Consider the following 15757-nt stretch of genomic DNA (forward strand, 5'->3'; position numbering starts at 1 on the left):
TTATAGTGTGTTCATATGGCATATTTTCTCCTTGGCTATTTATAGAGGCCCTGTGTAGTAGTTTGACCATTTCTTCACGCAACTCATTGCTGTTGTGATCATGATTGTAAATAACATACTTTTCGGGAGGCTTCTTGGAGTATTTTGACCTCTTCTTAACATATCCCCTTCTTGTATCGACTTCATCATGAAAAATATGTGTGTTCTTTTCAGACTCATTCCTAGCCTTTCCATGTAATTCCCCAAATATATCTCTACCTCCAACTTCTTGTATGTTTTATTCATATACTAAGTATAGGTTTTCTTTATTGGTTCTACTCTTAATTACTGATGTGTAGCATCCTGCCCCGTAGGCAGAGGTAGAGGCGGATGCATTTTGGTGAGCATAGCTATGTGGATGCACACATGAAGAGCATCTTTGCATCCGGTTGCGCTGTTGATTAACAATTGAGCTTCCACAGCTCATCCAGATACCCGGGATATGCTTCCTTTACACATCCATAGAGCATCTGGGAGCATTTGGATGACTCTGCGCAAAAAAAGGCCTAGTTTGATTTTTTTGGACTAAAAACAACTTAAAACATGTGCAACATATCATATTTTTAACATTTTTATTGTGTAATTGTCATGATTTTCTGATTCGAATGGGAATCGTGAACATAGACGTATATGATATGGCTTATTAATTATTTCAATTTAACTATTTGCTAACTATCAGATATCTTGATCAATGGTGAAGTTTCATACTCTCAAATAATATAATTTTGTATATTTTTGGCATTTCTTTGCATATCAAAATATATATAATGCTTCTAAAATCCGCCCCAGAAAAATTCATGCCTCCTCATCCAAATCGGCAACTTAGGTTCTACTTCTCAATTGTTTTGTTGTCCTTGATTTCTCTCTTGGAAGTCCATGAATGATCCTTACAAAGGAACACATAGATACTAAACACAATTCAAGAAAGTGTTGCCTCTATTCTATTAGCTTGTAATCTTCCATGACTTTAAATTAGAAACATTGACCTTTTTGCATTAAATTAGAAACATTGGCTTGCGCAACTTCAAATGTGATGCAGGGGCAATATTACTAAGAAATTTGGAGAACTACTGACTTAATAAATTAAAGATTGATTTATAGTGTTGTTTTGATTTGTGCAATAAATAAAGTGCATCCATGTTATATTTATAAATGAAGTTTATACTATTTCGCATATATATGTAGCACTGAATTTAAGAACTTATTTGTACTGCCTATTGTGATTTCCCCTTTTAGTTGACATTAATCAATATAGTAGATCAGCCTATCATTGACCCCCGTAGGCTAATGAGGTTAGTTAGTGGGTCCTGTAAGGGATGCATCTTCTTCAGTGGTCAGAGATTTCTAGGTTTGGCTTTCGTTTGCGGGGTCTAGGACTCCGTATGCAGTAATCATTATTTATAGTACAGTTTTCTATTTATAGTAAGTTTAGAGAGACCCTTCTATTTATAGTATGCGACTTGATCATGTCAGCTCCCAATTCAGATGGTGCACAGAGATAGTGAGTAATAATGGAGATATTAATATTTCTTTGGCTAAAACAAATATTAATAGTTCTGAGCTTATATTATTAAGTTATAATATATTTTATATTATAATTTAAGTCACTTAAGTGAAGGGTCAAGTTATCATAGATGGGGCCAAGTGAACAATTAATTTTAAAAGAATTAATTGTGCACCCACTATAGAGTTTTAAGTGAAAAAAATAAAATGGGAATATATCTTTCATCCCACATTAGCCACAGAAGTGTTTGAACAGTCACAAGAATAGAATAAAAGGGATTTAAATGCTCATTGTTATTATTATGCTGTTGATAGTTGATTTGGTATTTTCTTCTCTAAAGCATGAGAGTTTGTGAGAGGCAAGTGTTTTAGCAAAGTACCGAGCTTGGCGGCATTACATAGCTATGCTTCTTTGTAGCAGCAGTCAGAGGGTGTGAAATATTAACCTGATATTGCTTATTGGAGTGGCTTCATATAGAGATTGAGGGCATCAGATTGTGAAGCTTTGGCTGTTTATAGTGGTTCGAAATCATTGCTTTGTTGCTGGTTTGTCATCTTCCCTACATTTTCTTCCATATACAATTTGGTTTTGGTGAAAGAGGCACAAAAGAATTAATAAAAATTATAAGAAGGAATGCCTAGGGCTCCAACATGGTTTGGCATCATCTCTTGAAGTTTTTGTTGCTATTTGGTGAAGGGTTTTATATTCTTGAGTTCTTTTTCGGCCAGCGCTTGTTAAAAGTGTTTCTTCCACTATCCGGGTATGCCTTTTGATTGTAACACATTTTGCTCGATAAAATAATGAAGAAGAAGAATATAAATCTTATGTTTCTTTCTGTAGTATTTAGTTTACAATTTCAGAAGTTTTATTTGAGCAAATGTATTTTGCTTTTTATGTCAAACCATCTCAAAAGCACAAAAAAAATGGAAAGCAATAAAAGCCAAAAACGAGAATAGTCTCAACAATTCTTCTCAATTGCTTAAGTAACGATGAATCTTTTCACTTCCTTATATCAAATGCCTGCAATGTGCTAATTTTGCAGCCAGTGAATATCTCCAGTATTCCACAGGATCTCACCAGCCCCCTCTGTCCCACCTACCCTCCAAAATGAGCTATGTTGGGGACTGGGAGGTCATTTAAAGTTGTGGACAGACAAAGTTCCCCCCTGCTTCCCCACACTGCCACCTGTAGATGGGGATCTTCCCAAAATGTCTGTGCAGATGGAGGGGTGTCTTGGGTGCATTTCTCTCTGTAGGAGTTGTTAGTGGGACTCCCAAACATCCCCATGCCAGGCAAAGTTTCCTTATGTCATGATAACAATTTGATCTGTTTCAAAGTTGTGAACAAACAAAGAAAACTTCCTGGCATGTAGAAATGGTTCACCTTGGAAGAAAGAATCAATATTTATGGTATTGGAGGCAGAAAAAATAAATTGAACTCATAAAACAACTGTTATTGTTTCTATTTATTTGGATGCACACTCTCTTATCTAACTTCAGGAAGCTGGTATTTAAATATTTTTTTAATTCATGATCATGGACATCTTGGGTTAACTGGAGAGTGGAGGAAGCTGTGAGGGTGGGGTGGTGGCAGATGTTATCAACTTTTCTTAAATGTTGCCAGCCTCTGCTGCCTGCTGCATTATCTTCAACTGTGCAGCTGCCATCATTTTGATGACTTAGATTCCTCAGATTTGTTATTAAACCTCTTAAGAATTAAGATTTGGTTAGCAAAGCTGAGAATAAGGTGTCCGAGAAAACATAGGAAATATATTTAGAATATTAAAGTTTTGTATGTGTTTGCTGCGTGCTGCGTGCTGCCATCCTTAAGTTTTGGTCCATAAATCCCCTGACCCTGAATCTGTCCCCACATTTTCAAATTTCATGGAATGTAGGATATCACATTTTGCCAAGTTGGTATTTCGGAGTCATAGCTTCAGACATGAAATGAATTATGGCTCACAAATTTACTTGTGCAGTCAATAGAGAAGCACTAGATGCACCAGAAATAAGTCCCATTAAAGGGGCTGAACTTTCCACGTGTGTCTTCCAGTGGTTTAAAACTTCAAACCTTATTTCTCTTTTTAGTCCATAAAGTTCCTGAAAATGTCTGTTTTACGTTATTCTGATCTTTGCTATACACATTACTTAGAATGCATATTGGCTAATTTTAGAGCTTGACAAGCACAAGTGTTTTGCAGGATCTCATGGAGGAACTCCCTTGCATCATGCTGCAAAACGAGGTCATGAGAGAGCTGTAAACTTGCTGCTTCAACATGGAGGTATGTTTTAAATTACTTTAGATCTATATCTGCAGTATGTATCCACATGTCTACATTGAAATATAGTAGCTTGTGTAGAATTTCAAGGATTCATACAGATGAATATGTGACATTATTAATGATGCTTATGATACACACCCATTGACTTCACATAATTCGTTTGTCCAGCAAATCCTTTAGCAATTAATGATGATTGTGAGACACCTCTTCAGATGGCAAGGGCTAGAGGCCATCTTACCGTTGTTCGTATTATTGAGGTAAAGCAAAAAAATGTGGTTAAGTTTTTTGTAGTTCCTCAAATATCTGTAGCTTTCATTGCTGTGAATAGTGTCTTTAGAGAATAATCATTAAGAACAAGGCTGCTTTGAAAACTTCAGGAGTTCAATGCTTATATACAAATTTATAACCTCTATATTATGCATTTGCTTACTGTGCTGTGAATCTGTGAGTAAATGCTATAATTTTGCAACGGTTTATTTGGACATGATGCAAATATGTGCTGCATGTGATACTTCGACTTTTAATTGGGATATGAATGGACAAGCAACAAAAAACATTTTTTTCACACTGCAAGTACAACAATTAGATGATGCACTGTGCACTGATGCAACAAGGTGTTGTGAAAAAGGCTTAACGACACACAAGAGACCCGTGCCAATGCACCAAACATGGTAGCACAAGTACAAGAAAAGGACTATGTTGCATGCACACCAAGGATTGAGTATGAGGAGATCAATATCTCACACAACACCCAATTGATCACGTGAATTGAGACACTAGGCACACAAAGGAAACCCTAGGAATATATCACATTTAGAATTTTTCCTCAAAAAGTTTGGGAAGTGCCCATTGTCCAAAGGGACAAAATGAAAATGTGCTATTAAAGATCACCCTACCTTTAAGATGCTAGCACACTTGATCTACTTTGGGATGCTGATACTATAAAAACCAACTTACTAGGGGGAAAAAATAAACATCAAGGGTTTTCTTGAATAGAACCCAGTTCTTCAACAGATAATAGACACATAGAAAGATAGACGATCTCACGCATCAACAAGGATGCAGATTTACATTCATAGCATTCACAAGGGTCATTCATAGCTCAAAAACTCGCAGGCTTGCCACAAACTTGTGTGGACTTGTGAGTCCGATCGTGAGCCGAGTCAGCTTGCAATGGCTTGCGAGTTAAGTCTAGGCGAGTCCATCGCAAGGATTCGCGAGTCCAACATCAGGATCCATGAGTCCTTGTGATGGACTCTTGCTGCTGCCTAGACACACCTGAAAACCTATAGTTTGACTTTTCTTTTTCACTTTTTGAGTCATTTGTTCTTTGTGCTTGCTCAAAACAAGGTTTTAGGGTGACTCTAATGAAATGGAAGATGACGAAGACGAGGACGTTGATGTTGAATAAGAGGAACCAGCTCCTCATTTAAATACCTCAACGTCTACTAGTTCAAGACGTGAAAAATTGAGTTTTATTAGGAGAGGAAAGAGGAGGATGTAGCCTTTAGTTTTCTTTTTTTCACATTTGCACATATCACTATAGGTAATTCTGTAAACATGTATAAACTTATACTGCTATTATACTTTTTAGCATTTGCAACTATGATGATATTTCATTATGCTGAGAGGCATATACAATGGGAGAAGCAAATCCCAGCATGGGAATATTCCAAGGAATAATCCGTGTAAGGAAAAAAATTGATGGGAGTTGCAAAATAAATTTAATTCTAAAAGTCAATTTAAAATAGCAAATTCCATTTGGCATTCACAAAACAGTTTAAAAACAAATTAAGATGTGTAATGCCATTTGACACTCATAATTGTTAACAAATAGAAATAGAAAAGAAATTTAATGGGAATTACAAACGAAATTTATTTTTAATAAAATGTGTAATGCCATTTGGCAATCACAATTATTAACATATGGAAAAAGAAAAGAAATTTAATGGGAGTTATAAACTAAATTTGTTTTTAAAAATCAATTTAAAAAAGAAAATGCCATTTGGCATTCACAAAAACTATAAAAACTATATTTAAATATGTAATGCCATTTGGCAATCATTACTATTAAGAAACAAAATAGAAAATGTCTTTTGGCATTCAAGAAACTTAAAAAAAAAAGAAAAATTGTCAAATAAGATTCTTGAATATAAAATAGATAAAAATAATATTAAATATGCCAAGTGGCATTTTGCTTTTTCGGATTTGATTTTTCAATTTTTTAAAATAATTTTTTGTTCTAGATTTTCTATTCTAGAAGCTAGAAAAGTGTATATAGGTAGATTTAGTAAAAAATAAAATAAGAAATTAGATACATCTTATTTTTCTAAATTATAATTAGGATGTTTCTATATTTTCTTTATATTTTTCTATAAGAAATGTCATTATACTTGGTTAGAAAAGCAAATATAATAATATAGAAACAATTTAGTTTTCTAATGATAACTATTTCTTGCTTTTTATTATTAATCATAGTTAATGAGTTCTTTGAAAGTAATAGGAATACCATGAATGATAAATCCTAGAGAAAAATAATTCAATATGAAATATACAAAGCAATCATCACGTTTTTGAATTTAATATTAATCTATAATCTATTGTGTATATGTATTTTTGATTCTTTTTCAAATATAATTGTGTTGTACTTTTTGACTTAATATTTCAAATCATAGCTTCTCCCTTAATTGAGACATGAACTCTAACAATAAATGTTCATGTTTCAAATCACAATATTACCTTAAATAAATTGAAATTTACCCAATAAAATTGAGACTTGACACTAATACTAAATTAAGTTGAAATCTAAATTTAATATAACTCCACTTGTAATCTTAATAAAATATTAATCATTATTTATCTAATATATTGGATATTATAATTCATATTTAATTAACTTTTACAGAGAGAGAAAGAGAAGGTACACAAGGGTGAGTAGAGAGAGAGAGAGAGAGAGAGAGAGAGAGAGAGAGAGAGAGAGAGAAGGCAGTGGGGGGGGGGGGGGAGAGAAGGGGATAGAGAGAGACAAGGGACCCTATTATGATTTCAATAGAGAGATCGTAGCGATATGGTTAGAGAGAAATATGATGGTGAAATAAGGGGAGAGAGATGGAGAGAGAGAGGGGGAGGGGGGCGAGAGAGAGATTGAGAGAGTAGGGAAGGGGTAAAAGAGAGAGGGAGAGAAAGGGAGATAGACATTAGACAAAATATCTAGAGAGAGAGGGATAATAGTGAAATAAAGGGGGAGAGTGAGAGAAGTTTATTAGAGGGAATAACTAGAGAGAGAGATTAAGGGGCATATCTAGAGAGAGACAAGGCACCCTATTATGTTTTCAACAGAGAAAAAGCTTAGAGAGAGTGATTGCAATGGTGAAATAAGGGGAGGGGGAGAGGAAAGAGAGAGAGAGAGGGGGGGGAAGGGGTCGGGAACAGAGGGAGGATTGAGAGAGAGTGGGGAAGGGGTAAAAGAGAGAGGGATAGAAAGGGATATAGATATTAGAAAACATATCTTGAGGCAGAGGGACATGATAGTGAAATAATGGGGGAGTGAGAGAGGTTTTTATTAGAGGGCATAACTAGAGAGAGAGAGAGAGGAAGGGGGGGGGCCTGATGAGAGGTCATATATAGAGAGGTGAGGGAAGCGGTAGGGGAGGGGGGAGAGATTGAGAGAGTGGCGAAGGGGTAAAAGAGAGAGGGAGATAGATATTATACAACATATCTAGAGAGAGAGGCATTTCTAGAGAGAGACAAGGCACCCTATTATGTTTTAATTAGAGAGAGAGCTTAGAGTTAGGGTTAGAGAGCGATCACAATGGTGAAATGAGAGAGAGAGAGAGAGAGAGAGAGAGAGAGAGGGGGGGGGGGGGGTTATTAGGAGTCATATAGAGAGGTGAGGGAAGGGGTAGGGGAGGGAGGGTGAGATTGAGAGAGAGTTGGGAAGGGGTAAAAGAGAGGGAGGAAAAGGGAGATAGATATTAGACAATACATCTAGAGAGAGAGGAATAATAGTGAAATAATGGGGGGGAGAGAGAGAGGTTTATTAGAGGGCATATCTAGAGAGAGATGAGGGACCCTATTATGTTTTGAATAGAGAATGAGCTTAGAGATAGGGTTAGAGAGAGCGATACGGTGGTGAAGTAAGGGGAGAGAGAGAGAGAGAGAGAGAGAGAGAGGAGGGGGTGAAGGGGTAGTGGAGGGAGGGAGAGATTGAGAGAGAGCTTAGAGATAGGGGTAGAGAGGCATATAATGGCAAGATAAGAGAGGCGAGAGAGTGAGTGAGGAGGTGATTAGGGGGTATATATATAGAGACAGAGAGGAAATGGTTAGGAAAGGGAGGGAGAGATTGAGAGAGAGTGGGGAATGTGTAAGGGAGGGGTATAGAAAGGGGCATAGATATTAGGCAGTATATCAAGATTGAGAGGGGGGGCAACGTATCTTATTATAAATTTGTAATAAAAAGAGAACTTAGAAATCGAGGTAGAGATAGGGTGATTATATATATATTTATTTATATATATATATTTATATATATATATATATTTATATACTTAGATTAAAGTTTTTCAAAAATGTCTTCCATGGTGCATGACGACTACTACTAGCTTATATATACTTATATATATAATATGCTGAGACTCATCCTTCTCGAGGCACCTATTTTAATTTAAATCCTATGGTTTTTTTTTGTGGGTTAGGATTTGAATTAAAATAGGTGCCTAGTATATTGAGTGTTTGAGATTCATATGACGTGTAATGTATCAATTATGGCTCTTATGTTCTTTAAATGCGTTAATTTCCTTTTGTTTTTATGTAAACCTACAATTTTTTTTCTTTTGTGTGGTCCTTGCCGAGCCCCTTCGAGAGTCTTTTGTTGTTTACCATCACAGGTAAACTGGTTTAGTGCATACTATGAAAGTAATGAAGCATAACACAAAAATAAGATAACACAATGCTTTAGGAAACCTTACTACTCATTTCATTGATATTCATTCCAGTACATCATATGACAATGCTCTTAAGAGTTGATGATATCCATTCTTGTTCAGGAGAATGTACATATAGTATCTGAAGGGTCACGACTCAACTGTTGTATTTTAACTTCCTTCACTAACTGACACTCTTAACACAATCAATTATTAATTATTCCTGAAAGACTATACAAATATTACCAACAGCATCATCCCCCCCAAAAAGAGAAAGTTGTCTCTTGATGACATCAGACAAAATGGAGATAATCTTCTATACCTTATACATAAACAAACCAGCTAAGATGAGGAAGAAGAAAGCATCCGTGGAGCTGCTTGGGATGTTGGAGGGTTCAACTTCTTCCTTAACTATTACACTTGTTGGGTACAGATATCCAAATCTGCTAGTGCATGTGAGTTTGCCTCCACTTCCTCCTTTAACATGAGTGCAACATCCTTTAGTTGAGCCTACTTTCTTTCGCATGCCTCCTTGTCTTCGGCTAACTGTATCTCCACCACACACTTCTCCTTTGTAACCTCTGCCAACTGTCTCTCTACCATACTCTTACCCTTTGTGGCTGCCTGCAACTGAGCCATGAGTGCTGCTCGCTCCTTTGTTCAATCTGCCTGTTAGGTGCCTAGCTAGGTAGCCATCTCCTCATGAGATCTCTCTACGGCTACCCTAGCCTCCTCTTGCAATTACCCTAGCCTCCTTATGCTGCGCCACATACACAATCTGTCGGCCTCTATCAACCAGATCAATAAGAGCGGCAAGATATTTCTCAACATCCTCATCGGCTGTATTGTGTGCTGGCTCCTCTTTTCTGTACCATGACCTTAGCCATTACTCTTGGAGGACAACTTCCCTTGATGACATCAACTGTCATCTCGTCTTCTCCACCTATATTACCCAACTCCGATGCTTCTATCTCTCCTTGTCTTGCACTATCCACTATCATCACTTTAGGACAAAGGTCTTCTCTAATTAGCAATAGAGAGAAGGCCCTTGAGTCATCGATGCGACCTGGAATTGTCGCATTAGATAATCACTCATATGCCCCATCACTGGTGGACATCTGTGTCTAGGTGTTGCAGCTTAGTCACACCTATGGGACTATCTCTCACGAGATCAACCATTAGTGCGACATCAACTGTCACCATGACATTCGATCCAATCACCTCTAGTTGGATTTGCGACTCCTATGGCCTGCTACCCTCTGTCTTTGGAATCTCCATCACCTCAACCTCCTTAGTCACATCTCTGGATGGTGAAGAGTGGGATTATAACTTCTCCCACTGAAACTACATCTGTTATTGCTTGAGGCATCTTAGGAATCATCATTACAATGCTCTGTGTGTTAGGTGCTATCACTGGGGCTCCCTCGATCATTGGTGCCTCCGGGATCACCACGGGCTCTCTCTCCATCATTACTACCAGTGGAGTCATAAGAATAGGTGTCATGACTTGGCCAAATGCCGGGATGGGGGTAGTGTTGGCAACGGGTATCAAATGTGTCATGGAAGACAACATAGTGTTTGTAAATAATGACAGAGGCTTCAACACTACTCCTACCTCATCCTCCTTGTCAGCCTGAGTTTTATCTTTGTTCGTGCAATCTCGCTCTCAGATGTATCCTATCGTTCACTATCGGTATCCTCGTGATCTAATCCTACATCCATCTCGTGTTTGGCCCTTTTTTTGTCTTGCCACTACCTTATGTCCACTAGGTGTATCTAAGTGCGACCATCTCATAATAGGGGGCTCGTTAGGTGCTAATGGTCCTACTTTGACCTCCCTCAATAGAATGTCATGTGGGATTTGTCTAACCACAATGTCCAGAAGTAGCCCTATTGCGTAGTATGGCATATAAAAAGTCCTATGTTTCAGAGTCATGAACTCATACATACATTCTGATAACAATGTGGCCCAATTATATACTTTGCCACCCAATAAATAATTCATCAGGGAGACCTATGGGAAAGAAATATTAGAGGCACGACTGGGACTTGTCAGCCGACTCTTAACTATGTCCATCAGACATCTCCAATGTGCTTCCCTGACAAATGACTTCTTTATTCCTCTATTTTGGGAAGTTTTCCTGAGTGATTCCTTCTTTGGATCCGCGAGGTCGTCCCTGCAAATCAATTGAATGTAGAAATCTTTCACCTTCGGGTCCTTCAAGGTTGGTGCCTCTTTTATTACCTTCTTGATGAAAGAGAAAGCTTGTAATGCTTCATCAACCCAAATCAGTGTAGCTCCCTTCTTTAACTTTTTGGAAATAGGTTTGACTATCTTTGCAAAATTTGAAACAAATCTCCTCACAAAGTCAATTTGCCAAAAAAAATGCCACAATAGCCTTAATAGTTTTCGGGACTTTAATATTGTCTGTTGCTCCTACCCAAGAAGTTTCCCCTTTGTGACTCCAAATTGACAGTTCTTTGGATTCAAAGATACCCCGTACTCAAGGCTCCTTTGGAAACCCTTTCCAAATTATTACAATGATCCTTTGGTTTTTTTGAATAAGTAGTACGATCATCCTGAGACACTACAAGAATGAGATCAATTAGACCTTCAAAAGAAACATCTATAGCCCTTTGAAAAGTAGGCCTGCATTGGTTAAACCAAAGGGCATCCTTCAAGACTGGTGCCTCTTTTATTTTCTGTGTTGTCAATTCAATTTTGTGCCCTTTTTTTGGTAAACCAAACACCCTTCTAAATTCTGCCATAGTGAACGAAATCTCTATAAGATGGTTCATCTAGGAGACTGTGCCTCTCTTCGAAAACCTGTCAAATGTCTTAGTCATTGCTCTCAGGGGACCTTCAAAATCCTTAATAAAGAATATGGGCTTCCAAATAACCCACTGCACTTGTGCTTGCCTCAAATTTTCTTTGATAACTTTGTTGTCCATAGTTTCGACACTCTCATGCCACCATTTCCTGCAACCTAATTCGTTCAGGCATTCAAAGGTTATTGTTTGAGCTGTTACATGATCTCTTGCAGAAATTGTAGAAGCCATCTGTCTTTGAATTTTCAGTCTCACTTTCTTTGTGGCTGTGTCTGTAGGACCTGCAACTCGCATACTTGAGGGCAAGATCTATGCACTCCTATTCATGTTCGCACCACTATTACTAGAATCTAAGCCACTTGCTTGCAACTTTTCCTTCTAAGTTAATTTTTTGGCTAATTGTATAATTTTTTTTTGTTTGTCTTTTGTGTAGGAAAAGGAAAAATCTTTAGGGTTTGAAATGAATTGTATGGCTCTAATTTTCCTTTGACCATGAGCCAAGTGTGTTGGTGCATGAAGGAAGATGGTCTATTTTTCCCTTTGTGTATGGTATTATACTTGGACTTCTTAACACCTCTGTGTGGCCTACAAGACCTCGTATGATCCTTCTAATGCTTCCCCCGTGCTATCTTTGCGTTATTCTTTCTAGTCACCATGTTGCAACCCTGATTATTGTGTGCAATTTGAGCTTTTTTACCCTCTATCCTTCGTGGATCCTGTGAATATGATCCTTATTCCAAAATTGCTACTGTTGTATGTGTTCGAGCTATAACTTCTAATAATTTTTTCTCAGAATAGTATCAAATACTATTGCCTTGTTTTGTGCTTTGTCAGGGTAGAGTTTGTGCCTTCTTATTCGTAAGGTTTTAGTGTTGTATATCTCCCTAAATTAAAGTGCTCCCTTTTCCAATTAGCACCGTATGATGTGCTCTCCTAACTTCGCTCCCGATGTGTATGCCCATCACTGTATGATGCATACAATTTTATTTTGTGCATTTAAGTGATTGACTGCACATTAGCACTTTGTGTCTTCTATGGGGCCATACATGTATGTTTGTCTGCTAATGAGTTTGTACATTGTGTACGTTATGACAATGGTTGTCCCACTAGTTCGTACGGTGACCGTGGTCTGTATGGTGTTTCCTTCAAACCATAGTCTTTTTTCCTTTATTATATGTGGTATGCTCAATTAAGGCCGTATGGCAGACACTGTTCCTGCAGGTTGTACAGTGTTATTTATCCCCGTAGATTTTTCCTTCCTTTGAAAATTTGAATTTATTCCCTTTATTGGGCTTCCAAAAGTCGTACAGTGTTTTTGGAGATCATATGGTCTCTAACTTCCCTTATATGGTCCCACTTTTGAATTTGGTTTCTTTATTTTTTTCATTTTTTTTCAAATCTTTCCTTTTTTTGCCATTTTTATCCAAATCTACATGATTCTGTCTAATGGGAACCTCATTCCATTGATGGTAAATCTCCAGTTTTGAATCGTTGATTGTGTCAGCTACCTCTTTTCTATCGAGAGTCCATAGCTTAATTCCCTCATTATTACCTACTTTGTGTACCTTGTATGATCCTAACCATTTCACTTTAAATTTTCCATGTTTAATCTCATTGCATCCATTGTACTTGAACACCAATTGTCCGGGTTGAAATCTTGTTCACTTTAGATGTTTATCATGCCATGCTTTACGGTGAAGTTGTGCCACTGCCATTGCCCATTGCACCATTAGTCTTTGTTCATCTAGCTTGTTCAACTTATATAATCTCTCCCAGAGGCTTTCCATATTGCCAAGTCTATTTTCAATAGCTATCCGAAGGCTCAGAACCATAAACTTTGCGGGTACTACCGCTTCTTGTGTGAACATTAATTGAAATGGTGTTTGTCCTGATGGAGCCCAAATTTTTGTAAAATTTAGGACTTCTATTTGTGAAATAATGTTGAAGATTCATGATGGAAAAGATCATTGATATCAATGTAAACACAGTATTGAGTTTAAAATACAGTCACATAGATACCTAATGCACAGGAGAACTCTATCAAGTTCCCAAACTTCATAATCCTTCTCAGGAAATATTGTATGGTTGTAGACATGTTTGGTTAATGACTTGTAGGTAGGTTTAAGTCCAAGAGTAGCTTTCTCAGGCATGCCTGAAATGTCCACAAAACTACAGGAACAAATAAGAAATTAAATGAAGTATCCAAACTTGAGACAATGCCATTTGTTCACATTCATAGGTGATATTCAGCATGAGATGAGTTTGAGCACTTCCGGGTAGTAATCATGTTGCCAAGTACCACACAGGAGTTGCCGAAAGAACGTTATTGATAGCAAAAGAGAGAGTACACTAATCTGGAGAACATGAAGAGCAAAACTGAGAGGGCATCTCCTACAAAAATCTCTAAGACTAGTTGGAAAGAGGAATAACTGTGTATATCCAGAAAAATTTCAGATGTGGCTGGCAATTGCTGCACCAAATGTAATAGAGACACATCTTGACAATATTACAACATCACCTCCGCTCCCAGCACTTTGTACAAGATCAATTAACATTTCTTTGACATGGTTCGAATGGATAAAGTGACATATGACAATCCTGTGCATCTACTGACAATTGAGACCAAGCACATTCCAAAATGAAAGTCAATCAGAACAACATTTATAAGGAATGCTATTGATCATAATCTAGTTTTAGGTTGAGGGATTGAGACGACACTCCAATGCAAGTTCAAGTGTCTAGTTGTATTGAAACACAAATTGCAAGAAAATTGGGATAGCTGGACTTCTCAACATTCTTGACAACAACACCTGAATGAGACATAATAGAAGATGAAACATTAAATCGATAACTCAAGCATTACATCCACCATTTCTCATGTTGGTGCCGTACGATAAAAGGTCACTCTGATTCAAGAAAGAGATGATTAACGACAACAATCCAGACCAAATGCATCGTCCATTCGAGAGGAGTCATCAAATGAATGAAGCAAACACAAAAGCCATAGTTAGTGTGAAAGGAGCCCTGCTAAAGATAACACTACCGTATTAAATTTATAATATTGAGCAACTCACGTGCCCGGTCAAAGTTAACATTTAATAACTTGGTCGGGAGCTCCTTAAAGAATAATGTTCACCCAGTCAGCATAGAGATGAAAGCCATGATGGAGATGGTTGTGTGTAGTGGCAGAGTGAAACTTTCCAAGTCTTCAATCAGCATCGAATACGCAATTAGAGTGTCTTTGATAATTAAAAATAAAAACTCAACACTGATCATCATAGGAGAAAATACATATTTGTATGATCCCAATGAAGACAATATGATGTGTTGGTGCCATGTTTTGCTGAGCTAGCCAGTCGAATTATTTCAAGGTGTCTAATGTTTATCATACTTGGATACAATTAATTATTTGCTCAGGTGTGTTACCGGACAATAGGTAAAATAAATCAAAAATTACTATTAATTGGGAAAAAGGATTATATGTTTGCACCTTATAATATGTCCAATATAATTAATGATAAGGAAGGTGCGGTCACAATTAAGAATTTATGAAGGGAGGCATCTATTCCCATTGCTCCCTTTCAAATATATAAATATAAAGGCAGAGCATATACAAAAAATAAATATATAGAATATATTCGAACAATTACATTCATATTGAGAAGAAATATTTTATATTACTTGTATGGAGGAATAAGGGCTTAAATATGACTTTGTAATATCAATTCATTTATTTTATTTTAATAATAAAATAAAATGTCCTTTGTTTATTATTTAAATGGCATCAAGATTTAAACTGCAGATGAATCGTACATTTTAATTATTTTGTGGAATTCTGTATACAGTTGAAATGTCAGATAAGTGGACATGGTCATTTAGCATTTTAAATTTGATCATCACAGGTATTGTGAAATATTAAATCATTTCCGTATCTGTGTCCAGTTTGTCTCCCTAGTAGAGGAGTTAAAATTCAATCTAGACTAATTTAAGATTGCGTAATATTGGGTCTATCACAGCTTGATTATTTAATTGTTGACAGTATAATAGCTTCAGAATTTTATGAAGTTGTACGTGAAAATTCACTAAAGTTGACTATTGCCCGGATGAGCAGAGGCACTGGTCTTTTTATTATTGAAGTCAGGAAATCTGTAACTTCCTTCCTACAAGCATCAAATTAATTAT

The 15757-nt window shown here is 36.9% G+C and overlaps 1 protein-coding gene across 1 annotated transcript in view; it reads left to right on the top strand.

Moving 5' to 3' along the window:
• The window catches only part of LOC149539252 (putative E3 ubiquitin-protein ligase XBOS34), a 161323-nt gene that overhangs the window by 80262 nt on the left and 65304 nt on the right, over positions 1-15757 (top strand). The window contains exons 4-5 of the mRNA XM_089800578.1: positions 3744-3824; positions 3993-4081. Coding sequence (XP_089656704.1) covers positions 3744-3824; positions 3993-4081 — 170 coding nt within the window. The remainder of the gene's footprint in view (positions 1-3743; positions 3825-3992; positions 4082-15757) is intronic.

This window comes from Cupressus sempervirens, chromosome 9 (genome assembly GCF_028749045.1).
Source record: "Cupressus sempervirens isolate cs-2001-9-10 chromosome 9, ASM2874904v1, whole genome shotgun sequence".
NCBI classification, from domain to species: domain Eukaryota; kingdom Viridiplantae; phylum Streptophyta; class Pinopsida; order Cupressales; family Cupressaceae; genus Cupressus; species Cupressus sempervirens.